Source organism: Mixophyes fleayi, chromosome 3 (genome assembly GCF_038048845.1).
Source record: "Mixophyes fleayi isolate aMixFle1 chromosome 3, aMixFle1.hap1, whole genome shotgun sequence".
NCBI lineage: Eukaryota > Metazoa > Chordata > Amphibia > Anura > Limnodynastidae > Mixophyes > Mixophyes fleayi.
Genome location: NC_134404.1, coordinates 306,745,907 through 306,773,358, shown reverse-complemented (window position 1 = coordinate 306,773,358; position 27,452 = coordinate 306,745,907). Strand labels below are relative to the sequence as shown.

The window sequence follows — 27,452 nt, the reverse complement described above, 5'->3', positions numbered from 1 at the left end:
AGAATGACCTGGTGCCTGTGCTATTATAGTCACAGTTGTGATGCTTCCTTATAGTAATGTATGTAGTGCTGTAATGGCATGTGCTTATGTGTCATATATAGACTCGACATGCAGGATTTCACCTTAAAAGTTCCTCGTCTAATTCCACCCACCACTTTCTCTTTACTTGAACTGTCGTCAACATCCCAGCTCTATTTATAACTATAAATTCCACGAAATGCGTAGAATCTACAAATACAGCGCAGATTGACAAACCAAAAATTAACCTGAAAGATTATATTGCAACAACTTTGCACCCCTGCAAACTGGCTAGTCCACTGTGAAATTTAGATCACACAAAATCTTTGTTCATCTCTAGTGTAATATAGATATTATTAATATATTTTTGGTATCGTATTGGATGTTTTGTTATATCAATATACTGTACATGCCAATCAGATTTTTTCTTTACATTTTGACTGCACAGTAGATATTCAAAACTTGGAAAATGCTAATAACAAAGCCACTGTAATATTGTGTATTTGAGCTTTTTGGTAGTAGATGACATTCATTACTAACCCATTTGTGTGTTTTTAGCAGAAGATACAGAAGATATAAAAGAGCTCAGCTCAGGTCAGTAAAAGTGTGTACTGAGATGGGTTCTCTGGTTAGAAGCTGTTTATAAAAATATTATTACATGTAAGTAAACTATATTTGTATTGTGTGTGTGCTGACATTTAATTTTAAATATATTTTGTTCTCTCTTGTGCAATTACCATAGGTACAAGTTATGTGACTGCCAAAGAGACCATCTGCTCCCAAGGGCAGCTATTCTACTTGTATGTAAAATCCAGAAATCTCAGTTACACACATTTGCAAATGTATGATAAGCTACCCACACCATCAAGTCACTTCTGCTAGTAGGGTGGTCCTAACTCTAAACAATGAAAGTCCCTATATTGGGTCATACATTCATGTGTTTTTAAATTGAGAGCTAACTTACCAAGAGGTACCCCAGGAACCTCCATATGGCAGTAGAGCACTAGCACTCCCCATCAGCTACTGATACTAAACATGTCTCTCAAACAACAATACAGAAATGGAAGTTGCTCAACCAATTTTTAGGTTCACAGCAGGTTCTTGAAAGAGTGAGTTATCTAGACAGGCACATATACAGAGTAAAGTCCCACATCCCACTGCTGTGAACCAGTAAAAGAGCTGATATTCTACTTGTACGTAAAATGCTGAAATCTCAGTTACACACATTTGCAAATGTGTAATTAGCAGAAGCACCTTGACAGGGCGGGTGGCTTATTATACATTTGCAAATGTGTGTATCTGAGGTTTCTGCATCTTTACTGCAGTGCGTTGGGGGAATTTACTCTGTATTTACTGCTCAGTTTAGCCTCACTTATGGCTCGATTAATTATGAGAGTGATCTGTTGCAAAATTCAAGTGCTTATTTAGAGTAAAAATTATCATGTGTTTCTCCACCTATCGGGGGATGCCCCCCCCACACAGTCCTTGGTTTAAGTTCAATATTCTTGCTTCATAAAATGAAATGTTGTTTTCACACTGCTCCGCACACCAAGGTGCATCAGTATCTACTTTGTACAAGGAACAACCCACACCACCCAACTGCTCTGTGCAATATTCTACTCATCATCATCATCATCACCATTTATTTATATAGCGCCACTGATTCCGCAGAGCTGTACAGGGAACTCACTCACATCAGTCCCTGCTCCATTGGAGCTTACAGTCTAAATTCCCTAAATACACACACACACACACACACACACACATACACACACACACACACACACACACACACACACACACACACACACACACACACACACACACACACAGAGAGAGAGACAGAGGTCAATTTTGATAGCAGCCAATTAACCTACTAGTATGTTTTTGGAGTGTGGGAGGAAACCGGAGCACCCGGAGGAAGCCCACGCAAACACAGGGAGAACATACTAACTCCACACAGATAAGGGCACGGTCAGGAATTGAATTCATGACCCCAGCGCTGTGAGGCAGAAGTGCTAACCACTTAGCCACTGTGCTACTCCAACACAAATCTTGCCGTCTTGCTGTGCAAACCTGCTTTGGTGAAAATCAGTTACAGTTGCTCATCTTAAATTACTTCTACTGTGGTTTACTTAATTGTTTTGTTACTGTGTTAAACTGCATATGCTGAAAATTTCATCACAATGTGTACTTTTACATACATTCTCCCTTATAGGACTCTAACAGAAACATATACTGTACCAAAGGCAGTTTAGCAATTTTAGAAATCTGTATCCCCAAAATATTTTTGTAGGGGTGTTTATCTTTAGCATTTTCCCATCTGTAATGAAGTCGTTTCTATCTGGGCACGTAATAAGTTTGTCTTTAAGACTAGAGACTTTCCAAAATATAACTTTGGGATGTTCAGCTTAGGCAGCTGCCAGTTTATGGTCACATTTTAGAATATGCCACTTCTCCTGGAGAATCTGTTTGATTTTCTTATTATCTTGTCTAAAATCAAAAACTGTAATGTATTTTCATCCATCAATCCTCAGAACATTCATCATCAGCTTAGGCAATGTCATAATGTCTTTCTCTAAATCTCTCTTTCAATACAAATCCATTTTAGACACGCTCAGCCACATTGGCACGCTTCCTTCCAGTATATCTAATTTTTCCCATCACGATAATGATAAACCACGCATCTTGGTGACAAGTGCCCCATACAACATATTAAACTATTAGTTTCATCAAAAAAACATCTGTGCCCAATAGATTTTTCCTTAAAAAATATTTTAAAAAACAATACTAGATTGGCTGCCTTCACTTTAATTTAATGTCATTGGCATTGATAAAATAATATTTAGTCCAACATTGAACAGCTGCCATTACTGATGAAAACCTATCCCTTATTTTACATAGCCATGAATCTATTGGCATGTAGTATAAATACATTTAGCAAAGTATCTGGAAGTGAATTTCACCCTGTCCTTGTCACTGTTGTATGCAACTAATATCAGTTTTAATACCAAAGTACATTGTGTTGTAATACATAATTAAAACAGTATAAAAAGGAATTTCTCTGACAGCTGGTACATTACTTACTTGGTCTAATTTACTGCGTATCTGTCTCTTATGACATACCTGCAGTCCTGCAGCCATGGTGATACTGAGGGAATGGCACATTGGTTCAGAAAGTGATGTCTATAGGCCTCTAGGCATATCAGTATTACATACTAATATAGGTGCATCAGGAATATAGACAAATTAGAATTTTAAGTTAAGGGCTTTTAGTGGGAAGATATTGGACTTTCCTAGGAAAATCTCCTTTTTGTCACCTGGGTGTCAGTCGGGAATTGGGATATAGAGCTTTATGTAAAAATGTTTTGGAAAATATGATAATGCACATTATTTGTTCATTTGTTTCTAAACTCTTATTGGACACAGTTAATGCAATGACAATCACTGCAATGACAAATACATTTTTTAAACTGTCATTAAATAACAAAATGAGCAGATATTTGAAGTTCAGATAAATAAATGAAGGCAATAGCAGATCTGTTGACGCATTGCTAACACTTTTATGTGTTTTTAACAGAATGCACACAAGAGATGAAAGATCCTGACTCAGATTCAGGTCAGTAAGAGATTGTATTTGATATTCCAAGATGTGTTTTAAAAGTTTTCTGGGTTATAGTACAAGTGACTGATAAATGTAATGAGCAACAACTTTTTATTTTTGCTGTTTCCAATTGTAAAGTGCTACTGAGTATGCTGGCATTATATAATTAAATATTGTTAATATTATGAACCCTCTCAATCAGAGGCGTAACTAGCGAGCCGTGGGCCCCGGTGTGGAGAGGAGGGAAGTGGGGCCCACAGTTTGCTAGTTTCCTGGTGCAGCGGGCCCCATTATCTCCATGGGCCACCTTCTGCACCAATGGAACATTCGCCATTGCTCTCAACTATGAAGCCTACTTGTCCTGTCTCTCCAATCTGAATGTTACATATGCTTTGATGATCAAACTTGTGATTTGCTTTTATACTTTGTGTGATTATATACTTTGCTTCAGTCCAATACCCTGTCACTATACACTGTTCCATGTTAGAAGAGGGCTTGGAATCCAGTAATAGAAACACATAGGGAATGGACAGAGGGTATAATGGGAGATTCAAGGCGGTAAAGGTAAGTGGCAGAGTGGTCTGCAGGGACAAAAGGAAGGAAAGACATGACAGACAGAGTATGTAAAGGGTTAAACCGTGGGGAGGCTCAGACCAGCCAGAGATCCGTGCACCAGAAGGGGTAATCAAAGCCATGAATCAGAACCAAATAGGGTATTCAGACAAAGCCAGAGGTCTGAACCAGAGAGGCAGCAAGAAACTGGCAGAAATATAGGAACTGACAACAGAAACATACTGACGGCAGTAGGGAAAACCGGAGGTTTCTTTTACTGGAGGAAATATGGCTGACACAGAAAATTGTTAATGGAGAGCTAGGAATTAATGACCAGCGTATTTAAGGCCTATACTAGCTGACTTTTGCTTTGGGAGGATTCCTCCAGTACTCGTATGGCCCCAGGTCTTGCTGCATATGATGGAGTTAGGGTGATGGGGCAAAGACAAGCAAACTGGCAAAGTGAAATGCAGGCTAGGTGCAAGAATAACTAGCGGGACAGGGTTAAAGGCTGACACGAACAGCAGCCAAAACTAGGGCAGAAGTCAATAAATTGAAGAACAGCAGGAGAAAGGGAATGAAGCACAGTAACTGTCCAAATACTGCAGCTCATATGCAAAGTATAATGCAGAGGCACTAAGCTTGCATCCCATCTAGTTGTGGCTGCCTTAGGCACATATAATGTCCATGCAGGAAATAAGGGGGCATTGTGGGAAATTTTGGACTGACAGTTTCCAGAGTAGTAATACTATGTAGATGTTATTGTCAACATGGGGAATTGGGACAGTTCTATAAAATCACTGAAATTTACACCTGTAAGTCTGATGTTTTTCACAAAATTGGTTGTATTTCCTGAATTCATTAATTAGTCATTTTAAATATGAAAATAAGACAGGTTCGTGCAGATTTCCTTCCAATATACAGATAATCCCAGGATGTGCATACATTACCAAGTCATGGTGTCAAGAAACCAGTATGAGGAGCTGAGGATTCACTATATAAAATAGGCATAGTGCAGAGAGTTAGGGTAGGGTCTATGGAGGGATTTGTCATGGTTATGTGTGTGTATGTATATATATATATGTGTAAAAAATATATATATATATATATAGCACAGATTAAAGATTTAAGATGAGCATTAGACCGTCGTCTAATAATTATTAGTCTAATAGTTATTAGATTATAATCTAAGTAATTATGTATTTTTGTATAGACTAATTTCACCAGTAGTTATTTGTCTGGTGTGTTTTTTTTTCTACTTCATTAACCTTAATTAATTCAATTAATGCATTCAAATGAAGGACATGTTATACATTTATTCATGGAGCCCAGATTAATTCTGCCATCAAATAGTGAGCGAGAAACATTGAACCAGATAAATGTCTCTGTAGGAAAACATTTCATATACATGTCTAGCTGCGGAAGGCAACCTAGGCCAAATTCAGTACTGTAACGTTGTGCTTTGGATTCTCTAACTGTTCTATATAGGTAAAAGATGTATATTGTATAATTATGTTACTGCTGTACCACCTGCTGAGTTGGATTACTGAGAGGACAAAGTTGCGGCCTGACATATTGTGTTCTTATAAAGAAAGACCATTCCATCATATAATACACTGATGTCTTTAAGTCATCAAAAAACTATTTATTAAGCTGTAAGATCAGTCTCGTCCTTGTCCTTTGCACAGAATGGCCTCTTCGTTAACAGACCTGTCGTCTACACACAGAAGGTGGACATTTTGTGGACTGAACCAATGTAAATTATATTGACTATTCACTCAGAATAAAATATTATATGACTGAGGAACAAAGTACCAAGTAGACTCTCATGAATATTCTTTTCTGCGTGTAATTCCTACGTGTAATTTTTACAAAATATTATTATTCTCTGGCCCTTATAAGTTAATATTAAGAACATGTATTTAAAATGCATAAAAATATGTTATAATCTAATTCAGTGAACAAAACATAACAGCATTCAGTATCTCATGAAATATGCCTAAATGCTCTACCTCAGCAGAATGGTGTCTCTGGAGTACTTTTTCTACCATCTATAACAATTAAAGATCCATCCCATAATTTGAACCCTATGACTGAAACGCTCCCTTCAAATTCTCTTTGACAGCGTTGGTCATGCTGCTGTGTTTCTGTGCAGAAAGCTACATTAGATACGGAAATTTAGACCTCAGTTATTTAAAGCTTCAACCTTCGGGCTTTGATTTATGTCAAGTTGTTTGTTTACTTGCTTTCTAAAAACAGCTGTCACTTGCACAGAGTGGTGGCAGCTATATTGTGGTTCGAACCACCAATTATTGTATGCAGCCTTTAAAAGCACTAGGAACTAGTGCCTTATGTTTACTGGTTGTAAAATGTCTTGGGGATGTCGCTGGTTCCCAGTGAATGAATAAATAGTGAATGAATAAATAGTTTTCTACTGAATATTGGTTAAGTCCACAATATGGCTGCCATCTTGTGTGACAGAGGGACCATAGCACACCTGTATATTTCTACTCAGATACAGCTCTCCAGTCTGCATTGCTGTGAAGGGAAATGGGGAAAACATTCTGATTTAATTTCTAGTAAAATGTCCTAAATTTCCATTGTAATTTGGTACTTTTTTGTTTGTGAAAGGCACAGGGTTAATGATGAAGTTCAGTAGTAATTTGGCTGTTTCCATGGTACTTTTTTATAAGGGGGGTGATATTGACAAAATTGTTATTTTTCAGAGTTGATTGTATTAGTCAAGTTTTATGGCAGTATTGAACTATTACCATATCTTGCATAGATGTGTGCTTTGTGACTGCTCTTTGATATTCAAATGAACATCTCTGACTAAAAATGGACTGTTAATCAGTTATGCAAATGAGACTAATACAGACTCAGTAACACGTTGTGATCACATTTTCTAAACGCCATGCATCATCACACTTTCACACAATTAGTTTTGAAAAAACACATCCAGTATCTTTCATCTCTCATATTCACCCCAAGAAATAGACATCCTGATTATGGCTATAGAAACTTCTTAACCATTAAATGAACTCTCTGTGCGAGCAGTGCATTTATGAACTATGATCGTCTAATAAGCATACACAGCTGTAAATCAATAATGAGGAGATGTGTGCATTGCTGGTACTGTATGTACTCTTTTGAAATGCATATAACATGTTTTGCAAAGATTCTGACTTGTATAAATAACAAAGGCTGTGTTCTTGTAAAAATAAGAGATAAAAGCAAAGCCAACTACAAATATTGTGTAGGCAGCATTTAATCAAAATACTGTGCAATACAGCTCTGAAATGGATAGTAACACCGAAAGGAAAAAAAAACAATATCCCAAATAATTTCCCAAATATATAAGGAGAAGAGGCCGTCTTCTGCAGTGAGTTATGCTGAATTTTTTTTTTTTAAAAAAAATCACTAACAGCGCTGGGTATATGGTGGCAGAAATATATCAAAATATGCAAGTACAGATGTTAGTGAAAATGAACTTATTTTTCAGTTAATATCTAAAGGTTTAGTGTTTATAACCCCTCAATGAATTGAAAACCTACCCAGAGATTTCAGTTTTGCAAGTATTATATATAATAACTCTATTTATTGTATCCCAAAAAATAATGAAAAGTTACTTTAGATATAAATTAAATCAAAGCAAATATCATAAAATGTAAAGACCAACTGTGACCGTATGAACCGCCTATGCCACCCTGTCTGTTATTGCTGGGAACCGGCTGGGCTTACTTTGCCACCGTCCCCTTTCATTATTCCGAATACGCCCCTCCTGCCGCAGTAAGAGGAGCCTGCTGCCACCACTGGACTCCTTTATGACATCCAGAACTACGTTTCTTCTGGGTAACTGTCACTGCTAGTGTACTCCCGTGCTGGTACACTTAGGCTGGTACCCCTGACCGCTTACTATGGATCAGGGTGCTGTGGATGGATCCCTCCTGGTCTAACACACTGGCCAACACTGGGTAGCAGCAGAGCGGTGGTACTGGAGAGCTGGGTCTAAACCTCAGAAACAGTCGGAGGACGGATTTGATTTCGGGTCTAATCTGTAGGTCACAGGATTACAGCAATATTGATGAAGTTGTCAAGCAGGGTCTTGAAGCAAAGAGTGATGTTTATTTCGCTCAAGTATCCTGACAAGGGCAGTTCCACTGATTAAAGGTATCAGTGGTCAGATCAGATGGAACATCAGAATGATACATTTCGGTTTACAAGGGCTCTCTTTTTATTCAGTTTTAGATACAGCCTCACAGGCTATTTTTAGAATCAGGATGCAAATGGTTTATCCAAACATGGATTTACATGCAATGCAAAGCTAACAATATTTACGCTTATCTGTGATATCCTAAAACCTTGCTGTGATTTCCTGCATCTTACAGTGGACATCTGACAGCAAGTCTAATTACCCCTTACATTCTCTTAAGGGGTATTGGACACTCACATCAAAAGGTCTAATCAACATGAGATTAGCATGGGTTCTTTCTTCCAACAGTTGCAGAATACAAATTTCCTCCAAAGAAAAGAATTCGCCAAGAAAAGTTGCAAACCCCAAACAGGGCATTTCCTTACACCAAAATATACAAAAGACTTTCTAAACAAAGGCTTATTGCATCAGATATATACATCAGAAATAATGCATTTCCTCTAGCAAGATTAAAACAGAAAAAAATAATTTTCTCCCATGGTCTCAAAAATAAAGATTTCCTATATCAAAATATACACAATATAAAAAAAAAAGTGCATTGGCAATTATATAAATAAGCGCCCTGTGCTATTTCCTGTAAATAAATTTATACCATAAGTTACTTGTAAGTGATCCAGTCACACCAACATTAGTTTGTAAAGTCTTCAGACCAAAGGGCAGAATAATAAGGATATATAGATATAATTATATATACATATGGCTGGTATATGGATGAATGTCAATCCCTAACAACTGAATAAGTTAAAGATAGTAATATAGAGGTGCCAACTACATCCCAAAAAAACACATTTAAACAAGATGAAATGGATTCAATCTCAAAGTTAAGTAATTTATTAAAAAAACATTTAGAATCACTTCAAATAAAATGGTAGCAACATATATGCACATATGAGTTATCAATTAGTGATCTCATATAAAATGCAGCTGCAATACATGATAACTATGGAAGATGAAATGTGGAAGATGAAATGATTTTTAATAAACTAGTTACCTTCAAGATTTAAACTTTTTTGTCTTGTTTAAATGTGTTTTTTGGGATTTAGTTGGCGCATCTCTATTACTATATATAAAAATATTCGGCATGTTATAAATTTCTTTAAAATACACACGCTAAATACCTTTAGAGTGGATAAAATTGAATTGCAAATGGCAATTGTGTTGAGAATTATTGTGCAGAGTAGAAAAGTGATCATTGGAAACCGATATCAATGGAAATTATAGAGTGTAGTTATCACCTACACACAGTGGATGAGGTTTATTTACAATAAGCTGGGTCATGGTTGGTTGGCTTTACGGCCAGAATCTGGGACATCAGAGTGGGACTATTTTGTGCAAATTTTTCTTCACCACTTTATGATGCCTCCCTAAATAAGAGATTTGAATTCATCAAATGTTGCTAAGAAATATAGGGATCTATTTATCAAAGGGAAAAGAGCCCTAAATCCGGCAAAAATGGGAGTTTTCCCAGGATTTAGGGATTCTTCTCACAGGGGTCTCTAGCTTTCCCTGAAGCTTCCCCATGCATTCATGGGGAAGCTTATTTAATAAGAATAGCGATAGTGGGGAATGACTATAGCCGGGGGTCTGCAAACGAAATAATCTGGAAGCCCATGTCCAAGCATGGATGTGTAGAGGGGCCCTGCTAAGACCCCTCTTACTGCTGCCAGCTGGTGCCGCTGGGGAGCTGAGCTCCACACAGCTGTCCGGGTAAAATGTTATTGATAAATTGAGGCTAAACAAGATTTATCACTGCGATAAGCTTTGATAGAAAGTCTTTTATATCCACTTATAGATTGTAAGCTTGAGATTGGGTCTTCTTACCTCTGTCTGTATTACCCAGTATTATTTTATTACTGTGTTTGTTCCCAGTTGTAAAGCCCTACAAAATCTGCTGGCTCTAGTTTTAAGGTATATTTTCTGTCATTACAGACTCTGTGTAAAACTTAGCTCACGTAGCCACAAGCTTTTACAGATGAAAATTCAAAGTAGCTAATATTAATCCAACTAAATAATTTATGAATATTGATTTGAAAACTCCCAATAAAGCAAACAAAGCGTCAACTAAGCACTCTTTCTTTAAACCACAGACATGTGTAAACGCTGCCAATTTGTTGATTACAGCATCAGCAGATTTATTGCAGATATCTCAAAGTGATCGCTGTTTTCTTTTCAGATTACATGCTAGATGTATATCTTTGTCATCTAAATGTACTTGTGTGGTCAGAGCTCAATCTGGGCAGGAACCCTAATCCATGCACATGGTATTTTCCAGAAACAAATGCAGAACTACAGAAAATTCCGATAATGTATAATCTCTACTCACCACCAGAGTATGAGACCACAAAAAGTTGTAATACCAACCATTAACTTGATTACAAAAAAAACCTTGTATTTAATTTTAAAAATCTCACATTTTTAATTAACAGAAACATAAAACAATTGTCTAAAAGGATATTGAGTTATTAACTATAGCTGTAACAATATAGAGCTTACATTGGAAACCGAAAAAATCCTGATCCATGTCCACTTAGATGTGGGGACCAGAAGAAATACCCTCTGAACCCTTCCCAAAGTCCAGCCCTACTCAGGTAACTGCCTACAATGAGGCAAACGTTTACAGCAGTTTTAGGGGCAGAAAAATGCAGGTAATTAATAGGATTGTTTGAAGCCCCAGAAATTCTGTTTACTGCAATGCAGCAAGTTTGACTGTTGGGTCATTCCACATCAGATCACCCAAAAAAACATGATTTGTCCACCACCCGTATCAGATTTTTTTGAAATTTTTTTAGTTAAGAGAGGATCTCGACTGTCTGACAATTAGTTGATTATATATTGATTTTTCAATTTATTAAATAATTTACTAATCGCGGCTTCTTTATCCAGTTTATTTGAAGTATTACAGGTGTTTATTAAGGAATCGACACAAAATTTGGACCCCTAAGGTAACTCTTCCTCCCGAATCCAAAAATCCAAACCAAATTACTTTATCTGCCTCATGTTTTGCGTTATGGCAAAAACGCACAGTTTTTGAATATCATTAAAAATGCTAGATTCAATTGACATTAGGGATCCCATTTTTTGGGGGGTGTTTAAAAAAGGTATAAATTACTACCACAAAAAAAATCAGCCAGGTACTCTGTTTCATAGTGGAGAAAACAAATAATAATATTTGATGCTCAATTACTGCTGTACAGCAAACATAATTTACACATTGTTAAAAACCATACCAAAAAAGTGAACTAAACTGAGGCAATGGGATAAAACTCCCATACAAGGAAATGAAACAAACAGAAACTGATGGGAAGGGAATTCCCTTTAGAGAGACCAAAACTGAAACTTTCCAGAGAGAGGGAGACACAGAAAGAGTCAATCATGGCAGCTGCTCATTTGGTAGTCTTTTACATACAGACAGCCATATTACTATTTACTCAAAAATCATTGGACATAGCTGAGACCACTTTACATTTGACATTAGGGATCCCATTTTTTGGGGGGTGTTTAAAAAAGGTATTTATTACTACCACAAAAAAAAAATCAGCAGGGTACTCTGTTTCATAGTGGAGAAAAAAATAATGAAGTTGATGCTGATGTTCGATTACTGTTGTACCGCAAACATAATTAACACAAGAAATCATGAAATTTAAAACCTTTAACATAACTTAAGCCCTTAACTGAAGTTGAGTCAACAATCTCATTATTTTTCCCTTGTTTGGAACTTTTAACGGTCTGTAATTTTCCTTAAATTGTCAGCAGAAAGTGTATACTGCCTTCCAGTACTTCCTTGGATAGTAGGTACTTCCGTTACACAGAGGACGTGAATAAAAGGAACAAAACACTTATCTCTTGAAGGCCAGGACAGCACATTTGTTGATTGGTTTCATTAAGTGTATCAGCACATCTTGGCCCTGATTCATTAAGGATCTTAACTTGAGAAACTTCTTATTTCAGTCTCCTGGACAAAACCATGTTACAATTCAAGGGGTGCAAATTAGTATTCTGTTTTGCACATAAGTTAAATACTGACTGTTTTTTCATGTAGCACACAAATACTTGATAGCTTATTTGTACACTGAAATTTAAAGTTGATATTTGTGTGCTACATGAAAAAACAGTCAGTATTTAACTTATGTGCAAAACAGAATACTAATTTTTACACCCCTTGCATTGTAACATGGTTTTGTCCAGGAGACTGAAATAAGAAGTTAAGATCCTTAATGAATCAGGTCCCTTGTTCCTCCTCATTACATTGAATGATATACCCAATGTACCAGATGTTATCATACACTGCTTCTATGTATGTTCCAGTTTGCAGATCACTTTTGTCCACATTTTTTGTGACTGTGGTCATAGTGACACTAACTTTGGTTCCTCCTGTCTTTATGTCGTCTGATGACAATCGATATATGTGTGGCTCATCATTACTAATAGACCGAAATCTGTAATGAGAAACTGTTCCTGCCACAGTGTTTGCTGTCTCTAGACATCTATGCAGCTTGGTTTCACAGTCTTATATTTAGTTTTGTGACACGTAAAAAAACTTTATGACATGTACATTTTCATTTGCCCAGGAACCAAAGGCGTCAAGATGTGATGGGTTTCCGCTGCTTGCAGACTGGTGCGTGTGGCTAGATGTTTAACTGTCCCTCCAATGCCATCACATGGACTCTTACAATTAGATGTGGCAAAAAATGTAATTCTGCTTCAATGTTGAAGTCATCCTTATTGAAGCATAAATTAAAAAATGTTGTCAGTTCTTGTATTGTGCACTAGCCCCATCACTAAATTCACATACTCCAATTTTGACAATAATATCGCTAAGTGTTTCATAGCTACCGTAATGAAGGCATGTACAGTTATAGCTACATGGTCATGGGTGTCGCTAATAACGCACAGGCTCACACAGTTTGAAGTGTCACAATCATCTTGCCTAAAATATACAATAAGCTGACAGTTACCCTGTTCTTTGGTCCACTTCAGTGACATAACTTTTAAGCTTTTTCTGGCTCCTTTTTTGCTAGACAAGAAAGTATTACAGCATGTTTTCTGAAATTCTTCATATCTTAGCAGCAGAAGCTTTTCATGATGTTAGCAGACTGAGGTTTCAGGATCATTGGTTACTGCATTTGAAACTTCAGTTCTTAGAATCAAGAGTTCTTTTTCTTCATCTGTAGAGTGGTCCCAGCTATGTATTTCAATGGTTTTTGAGTAAATAGTAATATGGCAGTCTGTATGTAAAAGACTACCAAATGAGCAGCTGCCATGATTGACTCTTTCTGTGTCTCCCGCTCACTTTCTCCGGAAAGTTTCAGTTTTGGTCTCTCTAAAGGGAATCCCCTTCCCATCACTTTCTGTTTGTTTCATTTCCTTGTATGGGAGTTTTATCCCATTGCCTCAGTTTAGTTCACTTTTTTAGTATGGTTTTTAACAATGTGTAAATTATGTATGCTGTACAGCAGTAATCGAGCATCATCTTCATTATTTTTTTTCTCCACTATGAAACAGAGTACCTGGCTGTTTTTTTTTGTGATAGTAATTTATACCTTTATTAAACACCCCCCAAAAAATGGGATCCCTAATGTCAATTGAATCTAGCATTTTTAATGATATTTGAAAACTGTGCGTTTTTGCCGTAACGCAAATCATGAGGCAGATACAGTAATTTGGTTTGGATTTTTGGATTTGGGAGGAAGAGTTACCTTAGGGGTCCAAATTTTGTGTCGATTCCTTAATAAACACCTATAATACTTCAAATAAACTGGATAAAGAAGCCGCGATTAGTAAATTATTTAATAAATTGAAAAATCAATATATAATCAACTATTTGTCAGACAGTCGAGATATTTGGCAGAAATAGTTGTTTTGACATGCTCTCTTAACTGAAAAAAATTCGTAGAAATCTGAGATGGGTGGTGGACAACCCTGGTTGAACTGACATGGAATGACCCTGTTGTCTTGTCGACAGAAATAAAGATGTCAATTTTGAAAGATTCATTTTGAAGTGACACCAATGTCGTTCTTAATTTTATTAAAGTTTTTTAAAGCTTTGAACGGCAGAGCATTTCTTTACTCTGCCACGGCTGAGTTTGTTGCCCACATGAGAGTAGAAAATAGTGGATGAGTAGAAGAGTCAGACCACTGGGTGAGGTTGAGGGAAGAAGTTAGAGCCAGTAGTTTGGAGGCTCAAAGAAAATGTGAATAATCTATTAGAATGTTGAAAGCACACAGGACAATATTGGGGATGTCAGAGTATAAGAAGTTAGGTAGCCAATCAGAGGTTTGTTCAAACAATTATTGGTGTGGTCTAGGGGGACGATAGCAAAGACAGCAACAAGCAGACAGAATGAGTTGAAAATCCAGATGTACCTCAAAAGATGGAATTGAAAGTGATGCAGCATCTATTAGTACTGTGAATGTGCAGCGTGTGGACAGGAGTCCAATAACAAGCCTGCTTCTAGGCCTGAGTGTGTCGGTGAAGTGGAGACCACCATGTGAAAATGCTGCAGGTGAGGCAGTGTCTGACTGTGATTGTTATTGCCAAATGGCTGAGGTTGTTTGAGGGGGAGAGGTCATGGATGGAGGTTACTTTTGTACAGAGTGTGCATTCAATAGAGCACATTTGTTAAATATTGTGGGATTTGATATAGCTTTGAAAATAAGAGGTAAGGGACTAATACAAATAAACAATGGAAATAGAGCGATAAATCAGCAAGTTACCTTCTCCAGGGCAATGAGAAGTGAAGTTTCTGGATTTGGCAGATGAAAATTGTTGCTGGTTGTCCTCAGACGTTGCTGATTGTCCTCAGACGTTGCTGGTTGTGCTTAGACGTTGCTGGTTGTGTTTAGACGTTGCTGGTTGTCCTCAGACGTTGCTGGTTGTCCTCAGACGTTGCTGGTTGTCCCCAGACGTTGCTGGTTGTGCTTAGATGTTGCTGGTTGTCCTCAGACATTGCTGGTTGTCCTCGGACAGTGCTGGTTGTCCTCAGATGCTGCTGGTTGTCCTCACACGTTGCTGGTTGTCCTCAGACAATGCTGGTTGCCCTCAGATATTACTGGTAGTCCTCAGACAATGCTGGTTGTCCTCAGATGATGTTCACTGTTTGCTCCAGTATGTTGTTTAACTGTGATTCTTCATCACTATGTTAGCAAGGGCCATAGTAGTCATTAGCAGCCCCGATACTGGTTCTAAGTAGGATTTTTTTTGCCATCCTGGTGGTACAATTGCCGCCACAGTACTGGTTAAATAGGCTTCCCTATGCACAGGCATGGGGAAGTCTTTGCCGGCAGTAACCCCTTTCTTGTATGGGGCAAAGCAAAAACTTTTGCTATTACTGTTAGAGAGGAAATCACAACGGCAGTGAGGCTTATTTAGAAAACAAGCCACATGACAGATTGGTCAGCTGATCAAAGTGCGGAGACTTAGGGCCCATGTGTACAAACCCTAAAGGATAAGTCCACCTTTCTGGACATCCTTTTTGTTGGTTAGTTATTACTGCTACCAATTTCACACCATTGCTTGGGTCTGACTGTTAATTTGGAGGATACAGTAGTATGAAATTGAATCCATCTAAACACACTGCAAAATCTGTTAATCATTTTGATTAAAATTAATTTAATGATTTAACTGCAGGACATTTAACAGTGCTCAAAAGAAAAACATTGAAGGTTTTGAAAATTCCCCTACGAGCTTTAGTTCAGCTGATAAATGGACCTTTGTGACATTTATCAATGGGTCCTGTGGACAGACTGCTATTTAATTTATCCTCCACAGACTAAAGCTCCAGGAAAAGGTAATTGCATAGAAAATTGTAAAGTATATGTTATACTTGATCTGTAGACATATTGAGCTAGTGCACAAATACTGTTTTTCGACTCTGCCGAAATTGTAACATTAATCAACAATAGCACTCTCAAAGCACAGTACCCACTCCATGGCTTAAGGAAGCATGTACAATGAGAAGTATGGCATAAAAGTAATGTTATAGGAAGGTGGGACCGTTGTCTCTGAAATACAGTCACACACCCAGTTGTATAGAACAGGACAGTACCTTATAAACAATCTGATGCTTTTCGTCTTGCAGGGAAGTACTTCTACCTGAATTCACAAAAGTGCTCTTATTGTCTGAAAAATTATCAAAAAATAACATTGTATTCCTGACATGGGGCCTGATTCATTACGGATCTTAAATGAAGAGGTATCTTATTTCAGTCTCCTGGACAAAACCATGTTACAATGCAAGGGGTGTAAACTAGTTTTCTGTTTTGCACATAAGTTAAATACTGACTGTTTTTTCATGTAGCACACAAATACTTGATAGCTTATTTGTACACTTAAATTTAAAGTTGATATTTGTGTGCTACATGAAAAAACAGTCAGTATTTAACTTATGTGCAAAACAGAAAACTAGTTTGCACCCCTTGCATTGTAACATGGTTTTGTCCAGGAGACTGAAATAAGATACCTCTTCATTTAAGATCCTTAATGAATCAGGCCCACGATTACCATTCATGTTCTTTCCATTCATTTGTCTCTACATGGTAAAGAACATATATTTTTTTTATTGACCCTATTTGTTTATTTCTGAAGCATTTCTTAAGAGCAATCAGCAATTAGAACAATGTATACTGTAATTTTATTGATATATTTCAGACTAGTAACAAGCGCACAGCTGCATTAATCACGGTGTTAACAGGTAGATAATATTATTATCCTTTATTTATAAATCTGTGGCACAGTGCAATACAGTGAGAGGATCATAATATAAACAAATTGCATGAAACAGACGGTAAAGATGGCTCTGCTCAAATAAGCTTACAATATAAAGAACCCAGAGGAACTGAGAAGAGGGAAGTGAATAGGGGCTAGGAACTTGTTATTTTCTGATTCTTTATGCTGCCAGTTAAAGCATTTTATGTTTAAAAGTTTAAGTTTGTTAGCCAGAGGCAATGAATTGTCACCCAAACACACTGAAAGGTGCTACCAGAGTTAATTTCCTGGCCAATCCGGCGACAGTTTATATATAGTCATACATCCTTCTACCAGCTTTTCTCAGAATGTCATAAATTATCACTGTTTAAATTATTCTTAAAAAGAGTCTTTGAAAAGACATATTCACAAATGCTGCTGCTCGATTTGCTGTGTACATAGCCATGGCCACTTGTTAGTTTATTTTGATAGTGTCAGTCACATCGTTAAAAAGCCCTGTTAAGCTTTCAGGAATAATTAATTCATTAGACATTTGTGAACAACAACATTAACTGCAGCAAAGCAACAGCAGAAATGTTGGTGAAAATAGATGAGCATGTGCAAATAAAAGAAATGGCCCAGATTTCATTTGTTACCACCACTAGGCTACTTTTTCTGTGTAGCCTCTAACTACACCTTCCCAACATCATAATACAATCCCCCCCTTCCCCACGAACACCTAACTGTATAGGTAAATAGGAATAACGGATCCTTATTTCAGCTCATGGTTAATTTTATATATATATATATATATATATATATATATATATATATATATATCTATCATGTAAATAATAGCTTACTACTAAATTAGAACAATTAAGATCATGTGAAGAGTGAGCAAACTGCATATATGGTCTTTCTACAGGTTATACACTGCAATGTGGGTTTACTTTGACTCCTAGTTCAGGTCTCCTCCCTTGCACGTGTGGTCTAGTAACCACAGTTTTAAAATACAGTGATGGATATTTACCTGTGAAACAGTTTTTCATAAATGTGTGGAGTTGCTGTTACTGAGATCGTAGCTGTTACTTTTCTAGGGCAGCCTCACTTGATTGATTTTTTCATAGGCTACTTTTTCTTCACAGTTATTTGTATTCAGGGATGTAGCTAGAACTTTGGGAGAGCCCCATAGCAAGATTTCTAGGTTTCCTCCCAAAGCTTCACTTAGCTTACTAGTTGTCATGAGCCGCGGCGGCCGGGGGCACCGCCGTGACTCACTGCCCCTGGTTCCCTGCGTCCCGGCCGTCGCTATGACGACCAGGATGTCACATTCGGTTTCACGGCCCTGACCGCTTCCAGGGTAACGGCCGGACGCCAAAACCACTGCTATTGCGCCCCAGCCACTCAGTACAGCTGGGCTAATTAGGGCTCTAATGTTATTAACTGTGCCCTGTGTGTTGTTGCAGGGCAATGCCCTGATACTGCTGCCTACTCCTGTGCTATTGTGTGGTGTTTAACCCTAGATTGATTGCCTGTGTATGACCATTGCCTGTCCCTGGATTCTGAACCTTGCCTGTGACCCCGACTTATTGCCTGTTCCTGAAATCTGAACCTTGCCTGTGACCCCGACTTATTGCCTGTACCCGGATTCTGAACCTTGCATGTGACCCCGACTTATTGCCTGTTCCTGAAATCTGAACCTTGCCTGTGACCCCGACTTATTGCCTATCCCTGGATTCTGAACCTTTCCGGTGACCCTGCTGGTACCTAACATCTCTTCTGGTGCTCCATCCAGTCCACAGATCTCTCACCTGCCTCCCCTTCTTGGCTACCTCCTGTACCTGTGCACAGCCGTGTGAGTATAAACTAATACTACCTTGAGTTTAAGTCCTCAGGGCATCTGAGTACCTGTGAGCATAACCAGTCTCTACAGGAAAGGCGGCTGCTATAGGTGAAGACCTCTGCTACTAGTTCTATAAGTTTAGCCCGCACGGGTTGCCGTAACACTAGTCACCTCTTCTACCTCCTCTGCACACTCTTTACTTCCAGCTCTAGCGGAAGGGTGCACTGCAATTCCCTTCTCTTCTGAGCAGAATTTAATAACCAGCCTTCTGAGGCTCCAAATCTCTTGTGATGTCATTAAGGTTCTTCCTCATCTCAGATGCCTTAAATTGGAGGTGGGTCCCAAATCAACACAAGTAGCAGTATGTGGGGTTCGGGTGTTGAGGGGCCCCGGTTGTTGTGGCCTTGTCTGTTTTCATACATGTCTCCCAGTATCTCTTGGTTTTCATAAACTCATATTCTTGATTACAGGAAGTGATAAGTTTCTGTAATTAAATCTTCTTTATTTGACACCTAAATTAAAGCACAAGAGGCTTTTATACTTTAATAAGACATTTCTATACTCCATTTGCTAATAGCATGATAAATAAATGACAGCAGGATGACCCAGAAAGGGTACCAGGAACTGCTTAACTTGGTTTCTTGCACCCTATTCAGTTGAACGCATATGTTTCCAGAAAAAAAAATCTAAAATGTAAAAATAGACTATTTACGCCCATATGCTGAGTCGGGGGCATCTCAAGATGCCTCCAGCTCTGCATCATCGTATATGTGCCACGTTTATGTCAGGCGTACTTACACCCAACCAGGTCATAAGAAAATGTTTTAAACATTTGTTTTGATAGTGAAAAACGCATTTGCTTTTAGGTTTGATTTAAGTAAAAAAAACCTTCTGTAATAGAGACGGTATGGGTTTCCTTCTTGCGTATGAATGAAAGTAGCAAAATATCAGCTAAATTATGCCAACAAAATCCTATAATTAGTCATGAGCAATAAAGGAAGCACCTATCAGCTTCAAAGATGAATCTGTCATCATCAACAGTGTGTATTTGCACCAGCCCTCTGGCACTCACGTGTGGTGCTGTTACTGACAGGTGTTAATGTGTCTCCATACTGGTCTACCTCAAGTTGCAGTTAAACATACACCCTTACTGTACTCGGTTTGGATTTGCACACCTTCCCTCCCCCCATTCTACCTCTCTAAGCTCCAGAAGATTTAAGTGTCAGACCCGCATATGGACGTAGGTGTCTTGTTTTGATCAGTATAAATTTGCGTGTTTTACTCTAAACAAATGGACGTACACCCAATTCAGCTCGAGTCCTATAGCCTTCACAGTACTGCTTCCTTGCTTAAAAAAGGAAATCTTGTAAATTATTCTGCAGTGAATTCACTTCTATTATCAGAAGGATTCTATATCTGAAAAAAGTATTATATATTCTATATGTATACTGAAATGTACTGTCCTAGGTATGTGCCTAGGTTGCCTATTGGCCCTTGACACATCTCTTTTTCTTTTAGCTAAGTTTAGTAAGTAAAGTATTTTCTTTGTTTCCACCTGAAAAAAACAGTTAAATGGTAAAGACACAGATAACAATTGCGGATTAATTAAAAATGCAATCAATTGTTTTCAAGCAGACTTTGCAGTAGAACACAGTTTCCCTTTGTTGCAAGTGATGAAAAGATAAGGAAAACCTAAGAAAATCTTTGTTTTATTTTTTTTTCCATTGGTAATTAATTTCTGTTGTTACTTCATTAATGACTCCACAGTTTAGTTTATTAGTTGTTCTTTGATAACAAGGAAGTGTTAATAACCCCATTTATCAAAGTTAAACATTCAGCTAAACCTCTAATCTGCATAATAAAAGAGGAACTATGGTAGGAGTGTGACATTCAGGGTTCCTTATTCAAGGCTGTAATACAAAGAACACGCCAGTATTGATATTTTCCCCGTGTCTGAATGCATTTATTCACCTTAAATGAAGAGCACAGAAGGGGATATTCTGTAACATTGAAATAGCTGAAAATGGGTTTCAATTGTCTTTTAAAATGTTGGTTTTACTATCATTGTGACAACTCCTCCCAACCCAGCATTAAAGTAATCTATGTTTCTAGTTTATAATAATGAATAAGAAAAATATGTTCATTACAACGGCTGGGGTATGCGTTTTCGGTGCGGAATATTCCGACACAGAGAACTCCTACAATTAAAAGACAAATCTGTAAAAAAAAAATGATGTCAAGAAAAGCAGACTTACCTGTATAACCAAGTTGCAGCTGTCCGATGATTTGCGCAGGATGCTGATCACAAGTGAGTCCTAGTTGTCCGACTACTGAAGTGTCCGTCAGGAGCCTTTAACGTCAGTGCGACTTTCTATTCCTTTTCATTTAAAGCGGCAATATCAAACTCTGCAGGTTAAGTGTTGAAACACTCAATAAAACATTGTCGCTTTAAGTTAAAAGGAATAGAATTCGCACTGACGTTAAAGGCTCCTGACGAACACTTCAGTAGTCGGACTCACCTCTGGTCAGCATCCTGCGCAAATCGGACACCTGCAACTTCGGTATACAGGTAAGTCTGCTTTTCTTGACATAGTTTTTTGACAGATTCGACTTTTAATTGTAGGAGTTCTCGGTGTTGTTATGGTGGTAATCGTAAAAACGATTACCACCAATCACAACGTTAGTAGTTGATTTCAAGTGTGGTATTTAATGAGATGTGGCAAGATCACCCCACATGTAACGCTTTCTGTAAATTGTCGATATTATGTTGAAAACCAAATGAATGATTGTTATAGGACATCTTACCCGGAAACAAAAAAAAAATAGGCTGGGGTGGAGTTCAATGAGTCAGAATAAAATAAAAAAGCTGAATATGGCTTACCTTCCAAGCTCCATTTTCCACGTCCACCGGGGTCCCCACTCGCTCCAATGGTCCCACACCCCACTCCACTCTTTGCCCACTTCTATATTTAAAGCTGAATGGGTGTAACAGGCCAAGCGAGTGTTATTGCCCTTCTCCCATCAACCTCACAGTCAACAGTAATCATTTCCTTTGGGAATTTTTAATAATACATAGTGTTTGTATTGTATCAGGAAGGTGCAAAATAATGTAAGGGCGATAAAATAAAACCAAGAGGAGCATTTAACTCTACACTGTGCCCCCTACTCTAATTTGATTTGATTGATAGTAGTAAGAAATAAAATTGTTAGAGGGCAGAAAACCTTTCCTCGGGCTGCGCTCTGGTATTTCGGAAAGGTCATACATGTAAAGTGAGTAAATGTCAGAGTTTTACTATTGTGAGTGTGATTAAGTTATTTTTGTCATCACAGCGGTCAAAACATGTTTTATTGTAATCGATACTCTCCCTGCGTTCGCTCTTGTCTCTGCCAGGGGTCTTGTTTTAATTCACGTCAGAAAGAAGTAATGAAAACTTCTCCAAACTTTCTTTTATCTTCGTTCGTGTGTCTCTCTGCTCTTCATAACTCATTGCAATGTATTTGCTTGGTAATTAGACAACCTGTGTTCTTTGTCATAAAAGCAAGAAGCCATAGATTTGCTTTTTTATTATGCACGTCCAATTGAAAGTACCAGTGGAAGTTTACACACTTCAAAGCCACTGGAAATCTCTTTACAGTTTCCATCTCTATACAAGGTGACAGCGGCTGTCAGTTTTATAAAAAAAAAACCAGGTAAGCTCCTGCTAGCTAAATATGCAGTAATGAATAATATGAGGGTTAGATATAACGAGAGACTTATGTAAATTCAGCTCTCGGAGATGAAAGCTTGCAGTGCTTTTTGTAGAAGACGCTACATGTTGGTAGCGAGTTTATTAATGTTTACAGCATTTTATGAGTGGCATCTTTTAATAATGTTGTTTTTCCAGCTGGATTCTTACAGATTTTTAAAGTGGAAATAAGCTTGAAATATATATTTTGATATAAAACAGGTGGTATGCACATAAAAGATAGGACAGGTCCCCATTGATCAGGAAGCAACCATCAAACAAAACAGACTCATAGCTTCAGACCGAACAAATCCCAGTATGGTATGTGAGAACAGCTTCAAGGAAGGATTTCTGGTATAACCAACGTTGAGGCTACCGAAAACCGTTCCAATACCAAGACGGCCACAACAACTGTGACAGCACCAGCACCAATGAATTTAGCTGTGTGGATTGTATGTCCCACTGGGGAGTGCAGCTTTTTCCTGTCCTCATCCAGTGCACAGGGATCATGGGATAGTGGCAGTAATGGTGTATCCTACCTGCTATCTCTATATCCTACCTGGAGTCTCTAGCTCACCCTTCCTGTTCTCTTACCTACTTTCCAACTGAAGTGAATGGATAACATTTTGGCCACATAAGTCACTTCTAGATAACACTGGAACATGTTGGTGTTTTTGGATTGAAATTATTGACCTACACATAGATCAATAATTTGCATCCTCTGACCATACTTATGAAGAACTCCAATGGGCTCCTGTGTCAGTGCTTGTGTCCGGATAAAGACCAAGCTCACTAAGGCCGGTGTCACATAGATGCACTCACATTTGTTACAACCAAAGAAATACAACATTCAGAGCCTGTTTACTGGTATATGGTGTTTAGTGGAAAATGCTGACTTCCTGTCATATGAAAATGCTCAAGCTGTAGGAATATTTCCTGTACAACATAGCTTCCTTTCTAGTAAAGCCAGGATGACTTGATCAAGAACTGGCTGTAACAGATACAAAGTAATTTATTTATATTTAACCTATTAAAGATGGGGCACTTCTAACAAAGATGTACTATTTTTGACAATGTTTTTAATTTGGTTAAAAAAGTAGCATAGATCTCATAGCAACTGCTATCACTAGCCCCTGCACTAAATGACATGTGGCCCCCTGTGCTAAGTAGCCTGGCCCCAAAATCTCATTCAATCCTTTCAATAGCCAGCTTTTTGTCATGTCAGTCATGCTTATATGCCCACATTTCTTGTCTACACCCGTGTTACTTATCACCTTCAATGATAACTCGCATGACATCATAGTTCGGAAACAGAAAAGCAGGACCCCCATGTGACATTAGTTTTGTCTTACCATGCCCCCTTCTGGAAGTTAAGTGCAGTACAACAGTTAAAGGCACTTGTTTTAATAAATTCTGTTTCATGTGTGTCAGAAGTGTTTAGCTGAGCGATACTCCGCTGCCCCAGTTATAAGGCCCTAGAGCTGTAAGGGTTAACTTAAAAATTAAATTTAAATAGTATGGTCCTTAACCAGCGAATTACCCGAGAGTACTGGTAGTGTTGTGAGGATAGTATCTTATCTTTTTAAAAGATCTCTTCAACTTTTAAGCTGGGAGCCTCTGTGTTGCATCTTTATATAACATTTAGCATTCTTTAAGATAAGTACTCTGCTCACTTTCTATGCATTATTTTATTAGTTCTATTACTGGAAGATTGGACTTGCTACATTATCAGCACTCTTATTATCTCTAATATAGGGTGTATACAGTGGCATGCCAAGGTGTAACTTACCCTATTGGTTTGATTGTAAAAATATCAACTTGCATTCACTTACGTTTTCCATAGCGCCACTTCTAAATTTCCACATATACCAACGTACACACAGGAACATCGGCCACCAAAAATGCAGGTGACGTGAGAGTCAGATGAGAGCCCTGAGAGGAGGCAGCCATGTAAGCTGGGACCCAGGCTGGAGGTGGGTGGTCCCGAGTCCCCGATAAGTGAAAGAGGGATGCGGTGGAAGCTGCAAGGCACCACAGTAAGAACCCCTGTGAAGATTGAAAAAGAGGGTCCCTGTGGTAGGGGATGGTGTGCACTAGTAAGGTGCAAGTACTTCTGGACCATGTCTACCGTCTGCATGTATATATGATTGACTCTTATGGTTGCTGTGATATACCTGTCCCTACAACATTGGGTGTGTGAATTACCAGATGTATTTTATTGCTGCAAGTGTGAGCTGGAGGAGTAGAAGTGGTCATACAACCTTTACATGCAACCGTTATGCTCTTTTGTGCAGGAGGAGAGAAGAAGGTAATGAAGTTGTTTCTGTTTGAACTGAGATGGTCTGGTGCCCAATATTTCATTTGCACTGCACTAGAGTTTTCCCACATGTGACTGTGTTAAACACCTGTGTATTCGGGGGTGTCCTCTGGTATTGGTTGCCCGTATCCACCAGCTAACCAGGGCCGAAAGTACTGACTGTAATTGCAACTTTGGCTTCCAGAGCAAACCTTCACACATGTGTATAGATAGATAGGCGATAGATAGATATAATTACTATTATTATTATTATTATTATTAATAACATTTACTTAAAGTGCGCCACATGAGGATCGCTGCACTTTACAGATCGGTAGATAGATATATAAATAGATATTGCAAATATAGTACAATGCCCCTCTGCCAAATACACTGGTATGTGGTAGTTCTCTCTCTCTCTCTCTCTCTCTCTCTCTCTCTCTCTCTCTCTCTCTCTCTCTCTATATATATATATATATATATATATATATATATATATATATATATATATATACAAACTGTAAGAGGGCGTTCTAACTTGTCAAATAGCAGTCCTACATATCACAGAATAGTACTTTTTATGGAGAAACACAGACAAGACCTCTAGGCTGCAGAAAAAACTCTGAACTGTTAAAAGAAACCTATAAAACATCTTCTTTTTTTAACCCCAATCCCTTTCAGTCCTGATTCATCTTGTGGTTGATGAAGGACTATTACAAGAGACCTTTCAGTTTATCTGTTCAGAAAATCCATTTGGGTTTCCCCTAAGGTAACACAGCTGCATTGTGACAAAGACATCATTTATTTTTTAGATTTACCAATACTTATGGCCTTAAACAATAACCAAAGATAATTTGCTAAAAGCACAAAGGGCTAATGTTTTATTATATTAGATCTATTTCCTAAATTTATGCTGTTGTTTTTTTTGTTTGGAAACCATAATCATTTGCATATCACACTACTTAAGAAAACAACATCTATTTTTTTTACAGCATTTGCTTTTGCTATGAGTGCTACATAGATTATCCATAGAGTATTTTTCTGTCACCTTTTGCCCCTACTTTTGCATAAAACAACTTGTCTAATTTACATATTCATGATTCTAGATGTAAAGCATTTTTCTCACTGTGGTTTGGTGGATCAATTAGATCACGCTTCTCTTTGCAGGTCGACTGTGCACCATATTTACTTTTTTACATTCTATTAGGCATTGTGTATATGTGTATATTTATATGAATGTGAATATTCTGTAATAATTTGTATTTATCTATGTAAAGGGGGTTATATACGCAAGAAGATGCTGTGCTTTTATGATGTCATTGTGCCTGCTTTTGTATATAGTTACTGCCTCAGAAGCTGTGTCTATGAGGTTCTCCATTTGTTTGATTCTGGATACTTTAACAATTTACTCATAAATGGATTGGGGTCCTGGGGTTTGCTGGGGTCATGTGATCATTCACAATAGCAGGGTCATTGGAAGCACACAAATCAGATTATTACTGGGACGGATAGTGAAAGGGATGGTAGAAATCAGCGAGAAGAAGGCCGAAGCTTAAGAAAACAGGGAAAACAGGGCTAGCGAAGCAGGCCAAGAGGTACAGAGGGTGATGGAATAGTAGAAGGATCCTAAGGGAAGGGGGGAGACACAAATAGGATGGTACTAACTAGGGGAGAGAGCCAGGACAAGGAAGTTAGGAGGAGGACTGATAGACTTGAATAAAGAAATGAGTCTTAAGGGCACGCTTGAAGCCTTTGAGAGTAGATGCTAACCTGATGGAACGTGGAAGAACGTTCCACAGCAGGGGAGCAGCCCGGGCAAAGTTCTGAAGACGAGAGTGAAAGGAGGTGATCAGTGAAGTAGTGAGGCGGTGGTCACAGGCAGAGCAGAGGGGGTGGGGTAGGAGTGTAGGTAGAGATGTGATTGGAGATGCAGGGAGGGGAAGATTGTCTAAGAGCTTTAAAGGTGAGGGTGAGGAGTTTAAATTTAATTCGGTAGGGTATGGGGAGCCAATGTAGTGACGGAGGGAGACTGCAGAGACAGAGCGGCGGGAGAGAAAAATGAGGCGGGCAGTAGCATTGAGGATAGACTTAAGAGGGTCAAGGCGAGAATCAGATAGGCCAGAGAGAAGGAGATTACAGTAGTCAAGGCGAGAGATAAAAAGCAAGTGAACAAGGGTTTTCGTGGCTTTCGTGGTGAGAAAGGGACGTATCTTAGATATATTCCGGTGGAATATACTAAGGTGGAAGTAGCAGGATTTTGAGAGGGACAGAATATGAGGCTTGAATGAGAGGGAGGAATCAAGTATATATAATGTGGAGATAACTGGACAGCCCTGTCTGCTCAGGCATCGCAAACAGAGAAATTTGGGGGTAAATCATGTGTAGCACGGCCGGTACACACTACCACCATGCAATACTTTTATATTTTGTCTCTTGAGCCTTGCTAGCTACTGAGGGCTTATGTTCATATACAAAAACATTGAACATTGTCAGGAACCACAAAGTTAGAGATCCT

General features: G+C 38.3%; 1 protein-coding gene and 1 long non-coding RNA gene across 3 annotated transcripts in view; one reads left to right on the top strand and one right to left on the bottom strand.

Moving 5' to 3' along the window:
• LOC142144776 (uncharacterized) overlaps window positions 1–27,452 on the bottom strand; it is a 357,429-nt gene that overhangs the window by 128,711 nt on the left and 201,266 nt on the right. The gene's annotated exons all lie outside the window — the stretch shown is intronic.
• The window catches only part of MACROD2 (mono-ADP ribosylhydrolase 2), a 1,475,276-nt gene that overhangs the window by 1,400,275 nt on the left and 47,549 nt on the right, over window positions 1–27,452 (top strand). The window contains exons 12-13 of one of the 2 annotated variants that reach the window (XM_075203945.1): window positions 580–612; window positions 3,599–3,637. In XM_075203945.1, coding sequence (XP_075060046.1) covers window positions 580–612; window positions 3,599–3,637 — 72 coding nt within the window. Of the gene's footprint in view, window positions 1–576; window positions 613–3,598; window positions 3,638–27,452 lie in introns of both variants that reach the window. The other variant, XM_075203944.1, reaches the window with a different exon arrangement.